Source organism: Podarcis tiliguerta, assembly GCF_965153285.1.
Source record: "Podarcis tiliguerta genome assembly, chromosome: 6".
NCBI lineage: Eukaryota > Metazoa > Chordata > Lepidosauria > Squamata > Lacertidae > Podarcis > Podarcis tiliguerta.
The window spans coordinates 34,720,628-34,736,292 of NC_139539.1; the positions used below are offsets into that span (position 1 = coordinate 34,720,628).

The following is a 15,665-nucleotide window of genomic DNA, read 5'->3' on the forward strand; positions in this document are numbered from 1 at the left end:
TCCTTCTCCCCCAGAGTCAGAATTATGTTGCTTCTGACACTTTGCAAATGCCATAACAGTGATCTCATCAGCCTGTGGTACAGTTCCCATATCCCTGTATTACATATTTATAGTGGAGCTGATCCAGCTTAAAACATGGATTTTTTTTACCTGTGTAGGAAATAACCTAAAAAGGGAGAGGAGGACGGTCCCACACTCCTTGGTATTAAGGCAGAGACTTTCTCATCTAGCCATGAAGTAAAACGCTAATGGTCTTTTAATGTACTCCCCCCCCCCCCTCTTGTCCTATTAGGTAAACTCAATGATATGTATGGTGACTACAAATACACCTACTGGGCGTGTGGCATCATCTTGATTGTCTCTGGGATCTTCCTGTTTATTGGAATGGGCATCAATTACCGGATGCTGGCAAAAGAGCAGAAGGCTGAGGACAAGCAGAGGGCTGAAGCGAAAGAAGAAGAAACCAACATTGATGAGGCTGAAAAACAAAAAGAACCCAGTAATGATGTGGCCAGTCTGCCTCAGAAAAGCACAGAAGATAGTGTGAAAGAGGAGGATAGCCACATGTGAGAGAGACTGGTATCTTAAATCCAGGAGGGCATGATGAAAGATTATCAATATGATATGTTGTGCTTGGGTGCGGGGAGCACTGTTGGTAGTGAACAGTGGGGTGATGTTTATAAATCAGGTGATTTTTTTAAAAAGCTGCAAATTGTCTTTTTATCAGCATTTGACAGTAGCAGAGCTCAATGGGCAGTGCCATCTTTTTATTGGGTATTGGGTGGGGAGGGAGGGAAATTTTTATACTCTGGCTTTTTTAACAGTAATGTGAATGTACTAATATGTGCCTTAGAGCTTCCACATTTAGGCTGTTCTGCTGGAAAAGCCTTACCTTAGTTCTACAAACTGTTCCACTTAGAATTTTGTAGTCTTCTTAGGCTATATCTGTAAAGGATATCTTGACTACTTTTTATGCAGTAGGTTTCAAGGTTGGGTGTTAAATAAACACTACTTCACATGCTTCTAAATTCTGTTACGGCCAGACTTGGTAGAAGTACAAATAGCTTTGGAGCATAGGTGATGAAATGGTTGGTGGAGTTTTAATCAATATTACTGCAGTCCTGCTGTTTCTAGATTCCAGGTACATGCCAGCTTGATTGTGTTTCTAACAGTTTTTGAAAACTTTTCTCATTGTTGTGAGTTGTTTTGTTTTGTTAAAGTCCCTTCTTGGTTAAATGTGAGTTCTCGCCATTTGAATAAAATATGCAAAGAGACTGTCTTTCACTTGACTTATTATGGAGTCAAGCCTACTTTCTAGTCACCATTACTTTACTTACTGGTTGTCATCAGTCTAGAATGTCTGCCTTGAGAAAACATTTCAAAATGAAACGGGTATCTGTGCAAGTAGTTGAGTTGGTTACTTTGCACATGCCTTGTGCATCAAGAGAACCCTCATTTATATAGTTTTTCTATACCCGTTTGACTCATTCAGTGTCTGAGCTAGCTTTGGAATAGGAAAGACTAAGGGTGTCACCCTAAGCACAGCTGCTTGCTTACTAACCCCACCACTTCCAAAGGGATGCATTTTCATTCTCATGTTCCTCTTCAACTAGTGACCTGACCGGGTGGCGATGAAATCTGGTACCCCATTTTGTGGAGAGTAATGCTCAGAGAACAGTGTCTCAGCACTAGCTAAACTGTTGAGTAGATACTTCTTTCTAACCTAAGGATAGATTGGTGGAAAAGCTGAACAGAGACATTACTTTTTCTCAGTTCCTTGTGCTTTCTGATGTGGCAACTTACTCCAAATGGGCTAAGAATTTGAAATGAGATGTAGCTGCTCGCTGCAAAACGCTTTATTTGGTAAAAGATGGGAGAATCCTTTGTATATATTTATTCATTTTTATTAGTGAGAGTGAAAACCACACTTGGGAGGATAGCAGAGCCTCTTGCTAGTCATAAATCCTACTAAAAGTTAATAAATAACCCTGTAAGACATTTACTTTTTCAAATAAACTTGCATCATCTCATTCACCCATCAAATGCTGGTAGTTTTTCATGCTACTTTCAACAATTTTTCATAGCCACATTCCAAAGTGCACAAGTACATTGGCATATATCTTGTGAGTCATCTAGTTAGATGATAGAGGCAAATGATCTCTGTGGGTTGTAAAGTTAAGTTCCAATAACTGAGCCCACATAGTTCAATGGGACTCACTTACAGATTAGTGTATATATAGAATTTCAGTCTAAGACATGCTGTTGTGAGTCACCCAGTCTTGTGAGAACCTGTAGAGGAGTATAAGTAACAGAAGCACAATTTTCTTGGAATGTACCTGATGCTTGTGTGTGTGAACAGTGTGTGTTTCAGTGTGTGACTGCCGAAGTGAACATTAGCACCTTGCTTGATGTTTAGGCCAGAAAGATATGTGGGGAACACTGAAAACAGCAATGTCTCCTCTGGTAATGTCTAGTAATACAAAATGCATTGTATGTGCCATTGGGCTCCTTGTTAGTCCCACACTACTCAGTTTCATTGGTTGCTGCTTGCAATGGCCAGGAAGCCCTTAGCATAATGACCTTGTTGTATGTTTTGTACTATTAGGGAGGAAGAGAAGATGCTCTTTGTTTTTGGTGGGAGACGCAAATATTCTAATGTCTTGTTCTAGCCTCAATGTATAAAGTTCATAATATTGTGGTACTGCATTTGTCTTTTTAGGATAAGGAAAAGAAATAGATTTTTAAGCGTGTTCTGGGAATCTGAACCCAGCTTAATATGAACCAAATTCCAGCTCTACAATTCTGTGATTCTGTGAATTTGTGCAGTGGTTGCTTCTTGTTTTCCTGCAAAATAGTGTTCCATTCCAAACAGCTGGTGTTTTAAGTATTAATGGGTTTCTTAGTGTTCTCAATTTTTTGGCCTGATAAATTGAAATTCTGTTGGATTTTTCCCTTCTAGGGTAGTGTATTTTGATGATCATCTGCACAGGAACTTCCTGTGCCTTTGATTTAGCAGTTTCGTAATAAGCCATAAGCACAGGAGGTTCCTCTGCAGGGACTGCTTTGTGCGACCTAAAAGCAGGTTTGCTGTGTGGCACATCAGTTTCTCGTTCCCACATTTCCACTTACAGCTGCAGACTTTGTACTTAGAGCTTTTATCTTGTGATTGGCCTCAGGTTGTAACAAGGAGGACCCTTCAGATCCTTTTGGGTGAATAGCACACATTGGTGTGGCTTGTTTTGTGAAGAGTTAATAACAGCAACTATCCCTGTAATGTGTAATATGTGATGTCGTGAGTTTGCCCTTTGACAGGTAGGCAGATTGTAGGAAAATAGGCAACTACAAGCTTTCAGCACCTGAAAGTTTGCTAATATGAGTGGTGAAATGAATTATGATTAGGAACACTTAGCAATAATTTGTCAGTCCCCACAAAAAGTCGATGCAATACACATCCTTAGAGGCTAAATATAACACAGTGCTCTGGCAGGGGTGGCTAATCAGTGGCTCCCCAGATGTTGATGGACTCCAGCTCCCTTCGGTATCTCCCAGCATGGTGAATGGTGAGGGATAATGGGAGTTGTTGTCCAATAACATCTGGGGGTGGCGGCATAGAATAGGCACCCCATTTCTATTAGTTTCCCTCCACTTACTAATGCCAGCATTTTTCATTAAAGGGTAGGAAATTGATTAACAAGTTTTAAACCTTTGATTCTCCTTCACTGTGTATCCTACATTATTATTTTTTAATCAAAGGTAAATTACTTCTCTGTGAAACTCTTGCCTTGTCAAAGCTCATACTGAAGAGAGAATTCTTACCATTTTGTGGAAACTCAAGTCTGCTTTCTTAGAATGTTACGCAAATAGTAGTTCTAATAACTGGCCCACGCTTTTGGTTTATGCAAATAAAGCTGAACAAATTGATTTTGTGTTTTTCATTTGCTCACCCCAAATATGTAGATTCTGACAAGTAACCTTGTTGGGTTTTTTGTTTTTTAAAAAAGGTTTCTGGAACTCTCTTGCCAGTATTACACAATGCACTGTGAAATCCTTTTCTGTTGTCTTGTTTGCTTAGGTTTTGGATTATTATTATTTTTGATTTTTTTTTTGTAATTGCATTCTGCTCTAAAATTGTACAAAAAGGAACAGGTCAGGGTATTTTCATACTTTAGAATATGTTTGTTTATAAAGCCAATAGAGTATTTTGTATAAACAGATTTTATTGTACTGTATTGAGCTGCGACATAAAACCAAGTTATATGTTCAGAAGTTCCATGTGTCAAGAATTCGTAATAACTGGTTCACATTGCAATAAACTAACAATGAAAAATTTCAGGTGTGATCAGTGTTTTTTAGTACAAGGAGTCATGACTACAGCAGTATAGATGTATTTGTTCTCTGTTATTACATTTACTGGACTTTCATGCAATGATTTCCCCTCTTCCTCCTCTTCTCCTACAGCCGTGCACATAGCCCCAAATCTGCTCCAGAGGGTCTTCCAATGCTCTGCAGCAGATTCTTAGTGGGAACATGCACTGAGCTGAAGGAAGGGGTAGCATTATGAAGTGGAAGTCCTGGTGCACGAGTGGATGTCTGTTGCACTCACATACAGTGGCTACAAACCATTGCAACTATAGCCATCCTGGGAACATGATTGGAGAGTGGGGTAAAAATGCCTGTAATAAAATGAAAAGATAAAATGAATTATCTATTTTAGTTAAAGGAACACGCCGGCATCCCCAGCTAATTTGTGTTGCTACTGTTTCTTTTGGCATTTAGAATGGCTTCCACTCTTCATTCATGAAACTGTATTTTAATTTAGCAAGGGTGGAGGTGGATGTCTACTTTGTAGTGAAGCTCTTTGGGAACATAAAGAATCCTGCTGGGTCACTCCATAGGCATCCTCTTTCCCACAACAGCCTATGGGAAGCCCTCCAGCAGAACACAAGCTACTTCCTGTTGTTCTCCAATGCATGCTATTAAGAGGCCTCTGATCCTGGAGGTAATTATATAGCCATTCAACACCTAAGCACCAGGCCAGCTTTGTGAGAGCAAATATAGACCAGTGGGGAACACTGAGCTAAGCAATGATTTGGAGTGAAGCTTAGCAGTTGATACGCGGGTGGCGCTGTGGGTTAAAGCCTCAGTACCTAGGGCTTGCCGATCGAAAGGTCGGCGGTTCGAATCCCCGCGGCAGGGTGCGCTCCCGCTGTTCAGTCCCAGCGCCTGCCAACCTAGCAGTTCGAAAGCACCCCTGGGTGCAAGTAGATAAATAGGGACCGCTTACTAGCGGGAAGGTAAACGGCGTTTCCGTGTGCGGCTCTGGCTCGCCAGAGCAGCGATGTCACGCTGGCCACGTGACCCGGAAGTGTCTTCGGACAGCGCTGGCCCTTGGCCTCTTTGAATGAGATGGGCGCACAACCCTAGAGTCTGTCAAGACTGGCCCGTACGGGCAGGGGTACCTTTACCTTTACCTTAGCAGTTGATTCATTTTGCCAATCATCCTGAACAAGCCAATACCCCTTTTAGTAATAACTGGGCTAAGAATGGTCTGGACTGCAAAACTTATATAAGGATCAGCAAAGATTATTGTAAAGCACATTGTACATACAAAGTTCTATCTCAGAGCCTGTGTTCTTCAGGGTATATAGAACAGGCGAATCCTGCCAATATAGACGACATCTAGATGAGTGGTGCTGAAGATAGGGCAGTCAGCTTTTCTGAATGGGGGTATACTCCCCAGAGGCATCAGATATGTAGCTTGGCAATGCTCCTGTCTCCATCTTTGTCACTAGAAGCCCAGGTACCTTCAGTGACATGGAACACCCCTTCTGCCACAGGTGAAGGCAGTCATGCTTGTGAATACCACTTGCTGGAACCCACAGGGAGAGGTGAGTGCTCTTGTGCTTGGATCCTGCTTGGATCACTTGATGGCACGATTCACTCATCGTACCACAACTTAAGGCACTGGGAGAGTCTTGGATATAACGGTATACAAATCTTTCATTGTGGCTACCTGCTTGTTAATAAATGCATTTAATTTCACAGTGCAGTTTTAAACTTGCAAGAGGTAGCTGGTCAATAATGTTGCCTAACTGGGGACTGAAAAACTCCCAGCTTTGAGCACTACCCCTCCCCACCCCCCTGACTTGACTTTTGCCTGGTTAATTACATATTGGATCAGTTTCACAAGCTCCTAATAATTCTCCCCACACCCCTTTTAAAGACACATTCTTAAACTTTCAGTGGAATCTGCACCCTATGAACACAAATTTCTGTTCTAGGCAGGCTTCCTGACTGGAAGGAGGCATTCCTGGAGCAGCTGGGTGGGCACTTCAGGTTAACAAGAGCCTTTGAATATTGTTCTTCAGTACAGTGGTACCTCTGGATGCGAACGGGATCCATTCCGGTGCCCCGTTCGCATCCTGAAGCGAATGCAACTCGTGTCTGCGGGTCGCGATTTGCCACTTCTGCGTATGCACGAGCAGCGAAACCCGGAAGTAACCCGCTCCATTACTTCCGGGTCGGCACGGAGCGCAACCTGAAAATATTCATCCCGAAGCTACTTCAACCCAAGGTATGACTGTACTGGCAATCCTTTTGTGGATTCCTTTTAGGACCTGGGATCCTGCTTGGGGAATATGTAAATACATACCATATCTATCTATCTATCATCTATCTATCTATCTATCTATCTATCTATCTATCTACTGGTAATAGGGAGAGGAGTCTTCAAACCCAAACACTTCTGTATTGACTCTAATGACAGACTGTCCCAACAGATAAGATTCAGCTAACAAATGTACTGAAGTGAGCAGCTCAAGGTGTGGAAATAGCACACCTTTATCTTGATGTCTGTGATAGGTTGCGCCTGGGAAGGTTAGTAACTGAGTACATCTGTCCTCTTTTGCTTCTGTAGGCCAGGTTGCTGGGCAGGAATCCAGTTCTGCAGATCTAGCCTGAAACATAGAAAGGGAGTAATGTAACATTCAAAAGCCAACAGCCTTTCTGTTGCCAAACAAACTACCTTTTTTGTCTTGGCATCTGAACCATTACATTGTATGCACTGCTAATTTTGAAACAAGCAAATTGTTTGACTAACAGAAATTGATATATGAAATGTTTTCATTTTATAGCATTCGGAAAAGTTATTCTGATTAAGACCAGTCCTTATTTTGCCTTCTCTGTAACCTGTAGATTTAGAAGTAACACAAGTAAGACAGATATGGGGCCTTTGTGTACTGCTAGTATTTAGCAATGTGCAATGCTTGTATCTCCATTCTGGAGTGACAGGTTTGCTTCTTGTCACATTCCTGTGGTTACAGCCTCACACTGAGTGATAGTCTAACTGGTACAAAGCTAAGAAGTGCTGATAACAGTCCATTGTTAAGCAGAATTGCTCTCCTTAGCAAAAGAAAAAAGTCGGGGAGAAGATCCAACCTCAAAAATCAAACAGCAATAAGCAAGTGGGAAAATATGTTTTAAAAAATTTCAAATACTGGAGAGATAAATCTATCAGATTTTATAAAAAAGAATTCTAGGTTGTGGGCATGCAGGAGAGAAGAAGAAACTGCTCCATTCTACCGGGTCATGTAAAAAAGGTAAAGGTACCCCTGCCCGTACCGGCCAGTCTTGACAGACTCTAGGGTTGTGCGCCCATCTCACTTAAGAGGCCGGGGGCCAGCGCTGTCCGAAGACACTTCCGGGTCACATGGCCAGTGTGACATCGTTGCTCTGGCAAGCCAGAGCTGCACACGGAAATGCTGTTTACCTTCCCGCTAGTAAGCGGTCCCTATTTATCTACTTGCACCCGAGAGTGCTTTCGAACTGCTAGGTTGGCAGGCGCTGGGACCGAACAACGGGAGCGCACCCCGCCGCAGGGATTCGAACCGCCGACCTTATGATCGGCAAGCCCTAGGTGCTGAGGCTTTAACCCACAGAGCCACCCGCGTCCCTCAGACCAGGTCATGTACAGGGGTGTTAAAAATAAAAATTAAATCCCAACTTGTTTGCTGCCTTGGCTCCAAACATAAGTGCCTCAGAGTAAACTAGATAGCTCAAGCAATTGTCTTAAAAAGGAAACCAGAGCATCTAGAGGTCAGAAATCTCCCCGTAATTTTGTTTAATAGCTTTACTGCTTACAGAGGCAAGGAGGTCGGGAAAGAGATATTGCCAAGCTTCCTTCTGTAGCTGCTGCAACTGCACAAATGAAACCAATGAAAAGGATTTACTTGCAGCTTGTTCTGTTAAATTGTGGCTGCTTCTCACCCCCCCCCCAAATATGTAAAAGGAAGCTAGGCAAATTAATGAAGGATAAGGATGGCTCACTGCCGTGTACTAGAATTGTAGAGTTGGAAGGGACCTCAAGGGTAATCTAGTCCAACCCCTTGGAAATATGTTTATGGCTCGAACCCACAACCCTGAGATTTGAAGTCTCGTGCTCTACCAACTGAGCTAGCCCCTCCAGTATTGGGGGCAGCAGGCCTCTATATACCCATTGCTGGCTATCGCAGATGGTGAGAGTGCTATTGTGCTTAGGTCCTGCTTTTTCAGGCTTTCCTTGGGCATCTGGTTGATCACTGAGGACCAGATTCTGGCTATTTTCTTTCCTTCCCCTCTCCCATATAGGTTGCCATTGTGGAGATGCCAAGGGACTGTTCTGTGGCATTCCTCGATTCTGCAGCCCCCCCCCCCAAAAAAAGTATTCGAGGGGAGGGAGGGAGTCAGAGGAGAGTGCTGAGCTTGCTCTCTGCAACTAGTACTAGGATAGCTGAGAACAGCAGAGCATCCTGGATTAAGTGTTCATGCCTTTAGGGCAAGTTTCTACTAAAAGGAAGAATTCCAATGTGAATCTTGCATAGGTCAAGGATGTCTTTTAATAGCAATGCGAAATGACTCTCGTTCATCTCCCGACCAAATTCCATCATAGGCAGCTATCGTAAACATTCCTCTTCACCAGCCTGGCCCGTTTATTTCTAGGCTATTCTTAAACTTGAGGTCAGTTCACTATCCCCCTTATCCATTTCCCCCCTCATCTTTCTCAGTTGCCTAGGATATTTATTTTCTACTTGTAGAGAAAGTAATACCTTTTTTCTTTTTTTCAGGGTTCTTTCGGCCAGTTCTGGGTCGGTATCCACTGTGAGTGCTGAATGTCGGTCATGAATGTTCCATCTTAAGGTGGTTAGATGAAAGGCTTATGCAATACAGAGAATTTTCTGGTTTCGAGTTTCTTTTTTCCTAGTGTTTTTGGAACAACACACACCTGCATGTTGCACAAGAGATCTGTGACTGAATCTCCCTCTGGATTTTTATCTTAATTTTTTAAGACAATGACAGCAGTCGGAAAGAGGTATGAGGGTTAAATCTTCCCTATACTCCCACCACTGCTTGGATAAAAATTTGCACCGCACTGAAGAGTGGTGGCTGGAAACTGAGTGAGTGAGCACCAATAGAATTGGGGTTGTAGACAAACCTGGAAGAAAGAATCAGTAAATTTATATGCTGCCTATTTGACTGGGTTACCCAAACCACTCTGGGTGGCTTCCAGCAAATTAAAACCCAAACATGTTGATGTTGTAAAACAATTTACAGTGGTCTGATATTGGAACACGAACAAGCTTTTTATAATTTGGAGAACGAAGATAATGACCTGTGAATCCTGTAGCTCTTTGGGGAGGGAAGTGAGTCAGGAAAAAAATATGGGGTCTTACTGCCAAGTTGCAGAAGCCCACCTATTTTTAAATAGCATTTTCAAACAGTCAAGTGCATACATGCTCCCTTTATATCTACAAATCCCCAGATCTTTTATTGGAACAAACTAGATTAAGAAAGCAAATTCACTTGTTCCAATACTTAGTTTTGCATGCTGTCTTGTGTGGATAGGGAATGGCATCTTAGTGAAAGATTGGTACAACCATCACCAGGTCAAGACCCCGTAGGCAACCAATGATTTATTTTTCTTCCACCCTGATGGAAATAACATCAGCTATTTCCTCTGCTTGGCTGGAACTTAGAAAAAGCAAACAAATCCCTGGCTGGCATGAAACTGGTTTGGGGGCTTAAGTATGAGCATGCTGTTTCTCCAGTTGTCTTTCTTTGCTTCCAGATTAGATTGATCCTGGTCTGGTCTGTGTAGTCTAGCGGGTAAAGATATATTTGCTGGGACTGAACAGAAAGTAATGATGAGCCCTTTCTGCAGTGGTCTTGTGGAGAGGATTTTCAGACATAAAGATGCAACAGATTAATGGAAACCACATTCCCCAATCTGTGACATAACCACAGAACAGAACAGGACCCTCTCTTGACACATGTAGCTAAGTTTCCAAACCAGCCTACATTAAGGCTGATGATTTCCCCTGTGCTAAACTTTGGTCTACTGCAGAAAGACTTCTCTTCATTGCCTTTTATTTCTAGGCATTCGAGAAATGTTGCATCGTTAAAATAACTTCCTATCTAAATATAGAGCTATGGCACAAAGTGGCATGGAACTTCAGCTGATGGCCAGGGCACACTTTAGCCTGGGCACATTATTTAGCCTTATCTGAGTACAAGCAAGGGCATGTTTTTCCACTGACTCGCATGTGCATCACCCTTTTGTGACTGTAGAGAACCCTCTTCTCCCACTCATCTGCTCCTAGGTTAAAGTTCTCTCAGGCGGAGATCCATTTTCTGCCATAGGCTGTCGTACCAGTTGCAAATAAAAAGCTTACAATATATTATTGAATTTGTATGCCACCCTTCATCCAAAGATCACTGGGCCGCTCATAGCATAAAAATACAAAACTGAAACACAACATGCATAATGAAACAAAAGCAACAAAGAAACTGTTCGCATAGACACATTTAAAAGGCCATAGAATGTTAATCAGCCAAATGTCTGGTTGAAGAGATAATTTTTCACCTGGCACCTAAAGATATGTCATGAAGGTGCCAGGTGAGCCTCCCTAGGGAGAGCATTCCACAAATGGGAAGCCACCACCGAAAAGACCTGTTCCTGTATTGCCACCTTCTGCACTTATCATGGGGGAGGCACGTGAAAAGGGGCCTCAGATGGTGTTCACAAAGTCCACATTGGTTCATATAGGGAGGTGCGATCCTTGAAGTATTGTAGTCCTGAAGCATTTAAGACTCTATCAGTCAAAAGCAGCACTTTGAATTCCTTATGTAATAAATTTTTCTTAATGCACACAGACCTCTAACACTGTTAGAGATCAAAGGTCCCTCCTGACTCTCAATTGCTGCAAAATGTAGAGCAGTTTATGCTATGTCTTGCTTGTGGCATAGCAACACTGCCTTTATGTCTTGTTAACATCCATAAACTTTTAGCATCTTTTCATAATACGGCTACATAACAGTTCTGCTCTCTGAAGTGAGCCATTGGCTTGTACCAGCTTGCCCTGTGGTTTAGCTTTAGATGCATGGCGTATCTTCACATTGCTGCAAGTAGCCTACAATGGATTTTTGGCCCCTTCCCCCCTTCCTTTTTTGCAAGTGGCTGAGCAGCCTGTGAGTTCATGCTGTTTGAAGCTTCCTTTCTTCAGAATCCAATTAATGGGGTCCAGTTGCTGAATGTGGTGTTGGAAACACCCTAAATCTTTGTCTTTCATGACATATACATTTGGTGGGATGTGTTTTTTAAATTTCACTGTCTTGTCTTAATTTGCTTTCCTGCAGCAAAGCAGGGGATTGGTCCCTTCCAACTCTACAATTCTATTAAAAACCTGACCACTTTAGCATTGGGAGCATCCTCCTCCTCTTGCTGGGTCATGAGGCACACACAGCTCAGCCTGCCTTTCCGTGTATTGAAATTGTAGCTCTCCCTGTAACATGTGCTTGAACTGCTTCTCACTTAACACGATAGCACGCCAACATTACTAGAGCGGCTGTAACCACAACTGCCTGTTATCTCCATCCCGGCATCTGATTCTTGACGCCAACGTCTTGCTAGCCTGTCCTGTTGGTTTTGCAGCAGCAGCAACTGCTGCTGCAAGAACTTCTTTCTGCAAACCCTTGGTTTGAAGATGGCATCGCTTTCCCCCTCACTCCTCTTTCTGGCATGGAAGAGGCCTGTCCTTGTGATCTTCCCCCAATCCCCTGACACACACAGGCAGGCATTTAAAAAAGAAAAGGAAAAAGGGTAAAGCAGCTTAATCATTACCATAATGCACTTCAATCCCCTTCCAAGACAGGAACTCTGCTGAGCGCATTCATGTGATGGCCATGAGAAGGGGATTGGCATTCTTGCATGTCCGCCTTGAGCCCAGGGACCCTTTACTGTATTTAGATTTGCCAGAAGATTTGAGCTCTGCTGAGTCAGGGGCTCCTTCTGCATCCGAACTGCTTTTTGCGAAGGTGTTGCGAGGTTTTAGGCGAATGAGACCCAACTGACCCCAGAGAAAATGAAGGATGAGAAAGCCGCTTATCCAAAGCTCTATGTCTTGGGAAAATTAGGTCTAGAGGGAGCTGCAGGAAAGCCACAGGACAAATAGTCACTAAGCTCCCATGTCAACAAGCTTAATATGCTTTCCTGCCTTAGAGCACCTGTTCCTTCAGTATATTGTTAATTTGTTCTGCATTTATTATTAAATTATATGTTGGCTTGGGGACGATTTTCTGGAAATGCAAATGATGCATTTTATTTTTTGTTTATTTGTTTAAAAAAAACAGTTGCAAGAGCAGCTTGTGAGCGGGATCAAATCTTGCACACCCGAAAGAAGCCATAGAGCAAATAGCTGTTCTAACAGTAGCCTGTGAGCTAGCACTAATGCAAGCAAGGACTCAAATAGGCCATCAGGGCTTCAGTTCTTTGGAACTAGTGGAGGTGTACCAGTGCTTGTTGCACAAAAAGTACAACAAAGGGGTTCAGACTAGCAGGCTTGGTAGTTATGGCCGCTCAGGTTACAGTCACTGAAGGACAAGTAACTTAAAAGGCATATATCCATAAATGTGTCGATTGGAGTGCGTATCCTATAGTTCCCATAGACCAGTGATTCTCATCCATTTTGTAAGCATTACCTTTCGAGATGCCACCGTTTCAGGCCCCATTTTCCCCATCTACAACAGAACATGCAAGAATATGTTCTGCATTGCAGGGGGTTGGACAAGATGTCCCTTCCAACTCTACAACTGATTCTATGATATCACAGCAATAGTTAACACTATAATCCATTTTTAATGTTAATATAAGTATATATCAGCAGCATGCTTTTGAACAGAGTTTTGAGCATGCAATAGAGGGAGGCAGAGAGATTGTCTCTTAAAACAGAAGTCACCAACCTTTTTGGATTAGTGGGCATATTTTGAACTTTGAGAGTGCTGGGGGTCCTGGTTGCAAAATGGCTGCCTTGGACAGGGAATGGAATAACAGGAAAATGTCTGCCATACTATAACACAAGATTAGAGAGACAATCACCTCAGATAAGCTTAAGTATACCATGGGAAGTCAGCTATGTCTTGCTGGTCCTGATTATGGACATAACACACATGAATGCTGTTTCTGTCTCAATGCCAGTAAAAAATACAGTACACAAGGTACCACTCTCGTTTCACATAAATTGCTTAGAAGGTACTTGCACATTTTGTCCCATAACTGTCTTTCTAGGAAAGCTAATGACTTAATTTTTTACTGGCATGCATCCATCTGTTTGGAGAGACTGGCATGCGCCTCTGGGGTTGAAGTCAAACCACTGGAGAATCAAGCGTTTTCTGTGGCTGCAGAGAGCAGTGACTCTTGACTGTTGCATCCTGCATTGTTTTTGGTGCATTAGCAGAGCCAAAGTGACCTCTCTGGGGTGCAAGCCTGGGCAGTGTGTATGGAGGACCTGGGCTGCCCAGACGACAAGACCCACCCACCCCTCAGCCTTGCTGATGTGATTCAAAGGAAAGCAGAGCAATACATTAGGCACCAGCTTGATTGAAGGAGTTGATGGAGGGAGGCATACAAGACACCATCCAATGCCATTTAGGAACCACACTCTGGATTTGTATAAGGTTTATTCCTTAGCCATTTCTTCTCCAGTATATGTCGTGCAAGGCAGTGGGTATGGATTTTTCCTCGGGGTTTACTCACAAAGCCTTTCTCACAAATGTGTATAGCTGCAAGGCAGCTGGGTTTTAGGATCAGAGCTTTCCTTCTTCTAGTTGGCTACCTTCCCAAGTTGATGAGCGTCATCTGCCCCTCACTTTCCCTCTACAGCACATGCAGAAACTGGCTTATTGACCATTGCACCTACTATTGGTCTCATGCGCTCAATATACTGGAACCTATCTTCACATGCAGGGGAAGTCCCTAACTCATTGACCCATCAGCTACCCTCACTTGCTTTAGCTGGCCAGTCGAAGCTGCTTCACAGGTGTGGCCGCTGCCACACACTGACAGCTTCTAGGAGCCACAAGTGAGAGCTGAGTGCAGGGTGGGGACCAAAGGTGGACAAACTACCCTAGAAAAAGCACATGTCTCCTACCAGAGGTACTAACCCCCCAACACCCCAAAGTGACTTACTTTGAAAACAAATGTGAAAGATCAGAGTCTGGGGCTCTTGCCCAAGGGCACCCCTCAAAACCCCTAAAGGCACCCATGGCAGCCAGGTTGGTGGTGCCATCTTAAAGCAACAGCACAGAAGTCATGGTGGTGTTATCAGCCTTAAACACAGCATGGGCTGCTTTGTTGGTGTTCTGTTTACATACTATATAATTATGGCTGAACTGTATTTACATTCTATATACGTAACTGAATTGCCATTATTTCCACAAGCAGGAAACCTATCTCCTAAAGCTGGGAGCAGCATGGCCTCTTTCTGTAGTCAATTTACACAGTCATAAGGTTGTCGCTCAAGGGGAAAGTTCAGGTGTCATCAGAGCTGCAGGGCTTACAACTTACTCTGCTTTCCAGAAGGTTTACTGAACCTGGTAGAGGCAACCCTTAGGCTGTAAGCCTCCCTGTCAAGGATCGTAGTTTAGTCAGCAGTCATACACTGTGTACTTTCTGTTCCTGAAGCAGGGTAGTGGGTGAGGGCTGTAGAAGCAGTGGGTGCTTGCTCCAATTGGTTCGGAGCAAGGACAAAACAAACAAGCCCTCTCTTAATATATCAACCAAGCATCACTAAAAGGGCAAAGATAATCAATCTAAAACAAATTAATCATCCATTATTTTTCCTGCAGATTGCTCTATATTAATGACAGCCCTCTTGCTATGTTAAAATGCTATTGCTGGTTTGGATAAATGGGATATTTCTCTCATGAAAACTACAGTAGATTAGGTCCTGCACCCCAGGTTCAGGGCAGGCCTTGACATCTTCCATGCCTATATTTCTTCCTACTCAAGTATTGTCCCATCCATCTTCGATGTGACATGTTCAAAGTGAAACACATCTGGCCCCAGATGTGTTTGTGGGTGGGAAGAAACTATATCCCTGGCTCTGGAACTTGACTACATAAAACAAGTGCTTGTGGAGGGAAATAATACAAACATTACCTCACCAATTGAGCCATACGCAGACTGATGATTGTAGCCAATATTTTTTAAGTGTTTTATACACCGTAGGCTGCATACTGGGACGTGTTCCTGGGTGGGTCACATGGCCTTTGTCTCCTTCTCACCTTGGGGCAAGATCTCACACAGTGCCCCAAAACGTGTGTTTTGTTGTGCCATGTGAGATTGCGGCCCTGAA

General features: G+C 43.1%; 1 protein-coding gene across 3 annotated transcripts in view; it reads left to right on the forward strand.

Annotated features, from left to right (window-relative positions):
• SLC16A1 (solute carrier family 16 member 1) overlaps nucleotides 1-4,327 on the forward strand; it is a 42,286-nt gene extending 37,959 nt beyond the window's left edge. For all 3 annotated transcript variants that reach the window (XM_083444487.1, XM_083444488.1, XM_083444489.1), the window contains exon 5: nucleotides 293-4,327. In XM_083444487.1, the coding sequence (XP_083300613.1) occupies nucleotides 293-570 (278 nt within the window). In that variant the 3' untranslated portion in view covers nucleotides 571-4,327. The remainder of the gene's footprint in view (nucleotides 1-292) is intronic.
• Nucleotides 4,328-15,665: the final 11,338 nt, after the last annotated feature.